The sequence below is a fragment of the Onychostruthus taczanowskii genome, unplaced genomic scaffold (assembly GCF_017590055.1).
Source record: "Onychostruthus taczanowskii isolate IOZ18803 unplaced genomic scaffold, ASM1759005v1 scaffold14, whole genome shotgun sequence".
Lineage (NCBI taxonomy): Eukaryota > Metazoa > Chordata > Aves > Passeriformes > Passeridae > Onychostruthus > Onychostruthus taczanowskii.
Genome location: NW_024498573.1, coordinates 3,478,134 through 3,485,817, shown reverse-complemented (window position 1 = coordinate 3,485,817; position 7,684 = coordinate 3,478,134). Strand labels below are relative to the sequence as shown.

The 7,684-nt window shown below is 62.3% G+C and overlaps 1 protein-coding gene across 2 annotated transcripts; it reads left to right on the top strand.

Annotated features, from left to right (window-relative positions):
* Window positions 1-425: 425 nt before the first annotated feature.
* On the top strand, window positions 426-7,423 carry FGFR4 (fibroblast growth factor receptor 4). Of its 2 annotated transcripts, none has more exons than XM_041397447.1 (18): window positions 426-979; window positions 1,331-1,434; window positions 2,437-2,649; window positions 2,755-2,844; window positions 2,967-3,133; window positions 3,220-3,343; window positions 3,625-3,815; window positions 3,925-4,063; window positions 4,146-4,339; window positions 4,578-4,723; window positions 4,867-4,988; window positions 5,088-5,198; window positions 5,336-5,526; window positions 5,927-6,049; window positions 6,125-6,195; window positions 6,459-6,596; window positions 6,671-6,776; window positions 6,863-7,423. In XM_041397447.1, exons 1-18 carry the CDS (start codon window positions 441-443, stop codon window positions 7,007-7,009), a joined length of 2,916 nt encoding a protein of 971 aa, XP_041253381.1. In that variant the 5' UTR covers window positions 426-440; the 3' UTR covers window positions 7,010-7,423. The 2 variants fall into 2 exon arrangements, with proteins under 2 accessions (XP_041253381.1, XP_041253380.1); XM_041397446.1 differs by having other exon boundaries at window positions 2,380-2,649.
* The last annotated feature ends 261 nt before the right edge of the window (window positions 7,424-7,684 follow it).

Genomic DNA, 7,684 nt, shown 5'->3' with positions numbered 1-7,684 from the left:
ATCACACCGGCTCAGAGTGTCTGAGACCAGGCTTCCCCCAGTGCTCAGGGGTCTTGCATGGGCCAACAAGCAGCAAGGCCTGGGCATGGTGGGGTCTGCCTGCCCCAGCACAGGCAACAGCATAGGGAAGGTGAGGGCGAAGTGTTTATGGGCTGGATTAGGCCACTCCAACGCTGGCTCGCACCTTAGCCACGTTTTATGGCACTCCGTTATGGGCTCCTAATGAGGGTCACAGCCACTTTATGGCACTGACAGCGATAAGCTACAACTAATTATGGCACAATTAGCGTGTGGGCTGCTGGGCACCCAGCAACGCTCAGCGCCCAGCCTGGGCCACGACACCTGCTTGGGGCTGGAGTGCTCCCACTCCCAGCAATCGGGGGGAAACGGGGGTGGCCTTGCCCCCTGTCCCATCTGCTGCTCCCCACGCGTGGGGAGCAATGGGGATGTTCAGAGCTGCTCCCTCCTGCTCTGCCTGGAGGACAGCACAGGAGAGCAGCCCCGGGTGTTTTGCAGCCCCCTGCGTTCCTCACCCGCGAGGGGAGGCTGCACCGGCGGAGCCGGGATGGAGGGGGCTGGGGGCCGCCTCTCGCTGCTGCGGGGGGAAAGGCCGGTGCTACCCCCCGACTTCCCCCGTCCAGCTCGGCGGCAGGTCGGTTTGCAGAGATGCCGGAGAAGCGAGGCCGGTCCCCGTTCCCCCCTCCCGCCTCCCCAGCGCTCCGGGCGGGGCCGCTGTAACCCGAGCGCGTCCCTACAAAGTGCCCGCGCCCCCGAGGCGGCGGCAGAGCGGGGCCGGAGCCAGCCCGGAGCGAGCCCCAGCCCTGCCCGCAGCCGGAACCGTCCCGAGCCCGGAGCCGACCCCGGCCCTGCCGCCATGGGGCCACGGTGTGGGGCTCGGCGGCGCTGAGCCCGCTGTCCCCGGACTTTGCCCCGGCCCGCGCAGCGCAGGCGGCTCCGCCGCAGGAGCCCGTCACCGCCGGTAACCACGCCGACCGCGACCCTCGCCCCCGGCACCATTCGGGCCCCCTCGTCCCGGGATACTGTCCCCCTCCCTGGGATCCCCCGCGGTCCCCCGCCCCCGGTTAACCTCCCCTAGCGCCCTGACCGGGTTGCCGCTGGCAAGAGAGGTCGGATTCCCGACACCCAAACGGGGTGTTTCCCATTCCGTGCCTCCTCCCATTCCTGCCCAGGGACCCCCGTGCTCTGCCTCCCGTCCATGCCCACCCACCCTCGCGGTGACCTGGGGACCTCGCACTGCTTCTCCCCGGTGCCTCGGGAGAGGAGGGGACTGCCCGCCCGGATCGCTCACTCAACCCTGCCTGTCCCGCAGGGTGGGACCCCCGCGCGGGGGGGCCTGGAAGATGCGGCCGCTCTTGCAGGTCGTGGCGGGGCTGCTGCTGGCGGCGGCTGCCCGGGGCAGGGCGATGGAGCCAGGTACGGCTGCGGGGGGGGAAGCGGAGCCGGGGGGCGGCGGGAGTTGGTTCGTGCCTTCTGAATAATTTCTCCATCCCAGCTGGGCGGCCACCCCGGGCTGGGATGCGGGTGCTTGCCCTGGGCACGCAGCCCCACCGCTCTGCCTGCAGGGCAGGGCTGGCGGGACCTGGGAACATGGCACAGGGACCAGCGTTTCCATCGCTGAAAGGGTCAGGGTGGCTCCAGCCAGGTTCTCCCTGTGCTGCGGGGGCTTGGCTCGCTCGCTGGACACGCGTGGCAGAGAGGGGTTGAGAGACCGCTGTGGGCTGTGGTTGTTTTGTGTGACTCCTGGCGAAATGCGGGCACTCTGTGCCTCGCGATGGTGGGTGCGGGAGAAGGACGCGTCTCTGGGGACCAGAGACCAGCTGCCCCACATCCCTCCTGTGCTGGCCTTGCACTGGGCTGGAGACACACTCGTGTGCTCCAGGCTCCTGCACGTGGGCAGCGGGGCTGCCGTGGTATTTCTGTGCTGGCAGCCAGGTTGTTTCTGCCCTCAATGTGCACATGCTGCTGCTAGCCATCGGCAAGCTGGGCTCCACTGCCAGCCCGGGCACTGCCAGGGCCAACCACGCTGTAGGGGTCCCAGGCGTGCTTGGGGTGTGTAGAGGTCCGACGATGGGTGTCTGGAGGGGTTTGTTGCCCTCTTTCAATAAGGCAGAACAAGCTGGAGCACCCTGCGCCACTGGGAGTGGTGGAAGGATAGTGGCATATGTGGCCTTGGACGGGGACATGCCATTGGGGAAACAATGTCCCCGTGCTGCAGGGCAGAGTCCAGCCCTTACCCGCTTCTGAGGTGGCAGAGCCAGGCTCTGGGTTGTGTCACACCACACTAGGATGGGCATATGGAGGGGACCTGCTGTCAGGGAGGGGTGAGCACTGGGGTGGGTGCTCACCACATCTCTCCAGAGCTATTTGAGAGACCCTTGCTGGAGTCAGAAGACGAACATCTCCTACTGGACCCAGGCAACACATTGAAGCTGTACTGTGACGCCAACCAGAGTGGTGCCAGTGTGGTCTGGTACAAGGAGTCCCGGCCACTTGTCTCGGGGGGTCGCATTCATCTCCGTCAGAGCCTGCTGGAGATCTCAGAGGTTGCCTACGAGGACTCGGGGCTCTACGTGTGCCGGGCACGGGGAACTGGAGAGGTCCTGCGCAACTTCACCATCTCTGTCGTGGGTAGGAGCTCCAGCAGCACCCAGCCACCCTCAGGGCAGCAATGCAGCCACTGCCCGCCCAGCCCTGCAGGCAGGGATGTCCCTCTCAACCCATTTCCCTTTGCAGACTCCCTGGCGTCAGGTGATGATGATGAAGATAGTGATGGGGACAGTCCCCACGGAGACAGAAATGAGGGGTCTGTCTATGTGCACAGAGGTCAGTGCCACACTGGGGCACTACAGGAGAGGGCAGGTGGGGCAGAAGCAGGGGCATGGGGCATTGCTGCCTCCTGCTCCCTGCACAGACCCCCTCCCACTGAACATCCTGCATGTCCCCAGCTCCTTACTGGACTCACCCACACCGGATGGACAAGAAGCTGTATGCAGTCCCTGCTGGGAACACGGTGAAGTTCCGCTGCCCGGCCTCAGGCAGCCCCAGCCCCAGCATCCGCTGGTTCAAGAATGGGCGCGAGTTCCGAGGGGAGCACCGCATCGGGGGCATCCGGGTACGGGCCAGCTCCTCCCAGCACAGCTTCCCTCCCAGGATCCATCTTCCCCAACTCACCTCACTGCCTTACCTCCCCCTTTGCAGCTCCGGCACCAGCACTGGAGCCTGGTGATGGAGAGCGTGGTGCCTTCTGACCGCGGCAACTACACTTGCCTGGTGGAAAACAGGTTTGGGAGCATCCGCTACAGCTACCTCCTGGACGTGCTGGGTGAGGCTTCCTCAGCATGGTGCTGGTCTGGGCTTCCCCGTGCCTGGTGGGGTCAGGGAAAGGGGTGCAGGAGCCTCTGTTTGTGGCCTATCCACTGATGCAGCTCACATGTCCCTCACAACCCAGGGACATGGGATGGAGACCAGACTTGGGTTGCACTGGTCTGTTTTAGGGCTGGGGAAGGGCTCTCTGTAGCTCCATGGTGGGTGGAGAAGGAGGGAGAAAGGAGCCTCTGCTCTAGACCACCATGTCAGTGACACTGCTCTGCTCCCTGTGCGCAGAGAGGTCCCCGCACAGGCCCATCTTGCAGGCTGGGCTGCCCGCCAATACCACAGCCCTGGTGGGCAGCGATGTGGAGTTCTTCTGCAAGGTCTACAGTGATGCCCAGCCCCACATCCAGTGGCTGAAGCACATTGAAGTGAATGGCAGCAACTACGGCCCTGATGGGGTGCCCTATGTGCAAGTGCTCAAGGTAACAAGGGCTGGAAGCACTCAGGTCCCAGATACCCACGCTAAAGTGGTGACAGGGGTGCACAGAGCTCCCCAAAGAGTGATACTGACCATCCATCCCTCTCTGACAGACTGCAGATATCAACAGCTCTGAGGTGGAGGTTCTGTACCTGCGCAATGTGTCCATGGAGGATGCTGGCGAGTACACCTGCCTGGCAGGGAACTCTATCGGCCTCTCCTACCAGTCTGCCTGGCTCACCGTCCTGCCAGGTAGGGGTGGGGTCCTGGCGTGGGTCTGGGATCCCCAGCACGCAGAGGGCATGCCTCAGGCCAACTCATTCACTCCCTGCAGAAGAGGAGCTGGTGCGGGAAGCTGAGGCCCCAGAGACCAAGTACACAGACATCATCATCTACACCTCGGGCTCACTGGCCGTGGCCATGGCCATTATTATTGTGGTGCTGTGCCGGATGCAGACTCAGTCGAGCAAGCAGCACCTGGAGCCTATGGCAGTCCACAAGCTCTCCAAATTCCCGCTCATCCGACAGGTGGGTACCAAACTTGAGCCCTAGAAATGCAGGGGAACCTTGGTGACCAGTGGGCTCCAGGAGTGCCACTTGTGCCCATCACACCTTACCCTGTTGCCAGCCTTGGGGCTGTCCTTCTCACTTCCCCCTGCAGCTCCCTCACCCCGTTGCTCCAAGTGAGATCTCTGCTTTTCTGTTGCATCTTTGTGGGCCCTGGAGCATGGGATGCATGGCTGAGGACCTGTTTCTCTCTCCACAGTTCTCCCTGGATTCCAGCTCCTCCGGGAAGTCCAGCACATCCCTGATGCGGGTCACCCGTCTCTCCTCCAGCTGTGCCCCAATGCTGGCTGGTGTCATGGAGCTGGACCTGCCCCTTGACGCCAAGTGGGAGTTCCCCCGGGACAAGTACGGTTCCATGCAGGGCAGGGACAGGGGCTGCTCTCCCCAGCTGCCCTAGGGACAGCAGCATGCTGGTGGTGGATGGGGAGACCTCTGGCCACCATAAGGCCATCCCTTTGATCTCTCATAGTTCTGCTTTTTCCTGCCAGGCTGGTGCTGGGGAAGCCCCTGGGAGAAGGCTGCTTTGGCCAGGTGGTGCGGGCAGAGGCTTACGGCATAGACAGAGACCGGCCGGACAGAGCCGTCACCGTGGCTGTCAAAATGCTGAAAGGTAACGGCTCCTGTGCCAGTGTCCCAGGAACAGAGGTGGCATCAGTGCTGGGCAGGGGTGCCACCCAGCTGGCATCATGACACAGCCTTCCTTCCCTAGACAACGCCACCGACAAGGACCTGGCTGACCTCATATCCGAGATGGAGATGATGAAGCTCATGGACAAACACAAGAACATAATCAACCTCCTGGGCGTCTGCACACAGGATGGTGAGGGGGCTGTGCAGGCAGGGTTTGGGCAGGGCATGGGCATGGAGCAGGACTAGGGATGTGGACTACTGGGGTCAGTGGCTAACTGGGAAGGGACAAGGCAGGGCAGGGGCTGAGCACATGGCCACCCTTCCCAGGGCCACTGTACGTGATTGTGGAGTTTGCTGCGAAGGGGAACCTGCGCGAGTACCTCCGTGCCCGCCGCCCCCCGACCCCTGACTACGCTTTTGATGTCATGGCAATGCCTGAGGAGCAGCTGTCTTTCAAGGATCTGGTCTCCTGCGTCTACCAAGTGGCCCGTGGCATGGAGTACCTGGAGTCCAAACGGGTATGGCTGGCACAGCTGCATGGACTACCTGTGCTGGGTGCAGCTGGGGAGGGCGTGGTGGTGACAGAGGAGCTGTGTATCCCTGGTGAACCCACTGTCCCTGTGGAAAGGGAGCCCAGCCAATTCCCATAGGCTGTCCAGAGCCTGCTAGCCCCATCCAGCAAAGCTCAAGGCAGTACCTCCCCAAAAATATGGGATTCAAAGCCTGACCCACCTCCTGGGGATATGTGGCCCCCTTTCTGTGCCTGTCACTGCAACCAGGCTGATGATGGAATGGCCCCACCACTGCAGAGGTGCTGGGGGCTGTGTGGGAGGGAAACAGTGATTTTGGTGTTTGAAGGGGATATGTGGAGCTGGAGTCACCATCTCACACCCCTGCGGGTGATGCTCCCCATGGCAGTGCATCCACCGTGACCTGGCTGCCCGCAACGTGCTGGTGACAGCAGAGAGTGTGATGAAAATCGCTGACTTCGGCTTGGCCAGGGACGTTCACGACATCGACTACTACAAGAAAACCAGCAACGTGAGTGGGGCTCCTGGGACAGGGGCACAGGGACCCCCAGTCAGGGCTGAGCTGAGCAGGGGGTTGCTCTCATAGGGTCGCCTGCCAGTGAAGTGGATGGCCCCCGAAGCCCTGTTTGACCGTGTCTACACCCACCAGAGCGATGTGTGAGTCCTGAGGGGAATGAGGGTCTGTGGCTGTGGGTTGAGGATGCTGTTGGTGTGGGACAAGGCAGCACTGTGGGGTTATGCAGGTACTAGAGGATCCCCATAGCAGAATGGGGATACTCTGTGGGGACAATGGGGCACATTCCCCAGGGGTGATCTGCCCTCTCCCATCCCTGCTCCAACAGCACTGCAGGGTGCAGTGGGCCAGGCTGGGGGAGAGCCCTAGGATGTATTTGACCTCCCTTTGCTATGTGTGATCCTAGGTGGTCCTTTGGGATCCTGATGTGGGAGATCTTCACGCTGGGGGGCTCCCCATACCCTGGCATCCCTGTGGAGGAGCTGTTCAAGCTGCTGAAGGAGGGGCACCGCATGGACCGGCCATCCAACTGCACCCACGAGCTGTGAGTACCAGCCAGGTGGGTGGGCAGGGGGCACCCAGCCAGGTGAGACCCTGCTAACCCTCCCTCGTCCCCAGGTACATGCTGATGAGGGAGTGCTGGCACGCTGTGCCCTCACAGCGCCCCACCTTCAAGCAGCTCGTGGAGGGGCTGGACAAGATCCTGGCAGCTGTTTCAGAGGAGGTGAGAGGAGGGGAGTCTGATGGGTGAGGGGTGGGCAGTGTGGGCATTGACAGCACTGGTGGTCATGGCATCATCCCTCCTTGCAGTACCTGGACCTCTCCATGCCCTTCGAGCAGTACTCGCCCTCCTGCGAGGACACTGCCAGCTCCTGCTCCTCTGATGACTCCGTCTTCACCCATGACCCACTGCCGCTGGCTCCTCACCTCTTCTCCTACCCCAGCGTGAGGACTTAAGGGAGGGCAGGGAAGGGTGATGCTGAAGCCACCTCTGCCCTTGCAGGGAGGGGGTCCGGGTTCCCAAAGGTACCTGCTTTGTCTGGGCTGAGCAGTGGGTGGGCAGGGCCCTGAGCCACAGCACCAGGGCAGGGTGACCCTCTCCCTGGGCTCCTTTTGGGCACTGAGCCATCAGCCCTGGCTGAGATCTGCCTGGTATTGTGGGACAGCTGGAGCTAAAGCCTCTCCATGTGGGCACTGCCTGGCATGCCCATGGCATTGCCCAGGGAGATGGGCTATGGCCAGCGCTTCAGTGGAAGTGTCTCTGGGCAGGAGCCCCACTGCTGCCAGGCTCCTGCTGCATCTGTACATAGCCACAGAGATGAATATTTATGTACATGAAATTTCAACCTGATAAATTATTTTTGGAATACACCCCGGTGCAGTTTCTGGGCTGCTCCTGGAGCACAAATAGCTCACCTAAGCTTGGAAGGCAGGTCAGAGTTTGCCTCCTCACTGCCTCCTTGCCCCAGCCAGTTCAGGGCCTGCAATCACTCCTGGGGGACACAGAGACAGTGCCACAGGGGCAGGAAGTGATGTCCCCACTCCTGTGCCTCCAGGCCTGCTCCAGCACAAAGCACCCTTGCATCTGTTCCCCATTAGCCACTGCTGCACTAAGCCACCGTGAACTCCGCT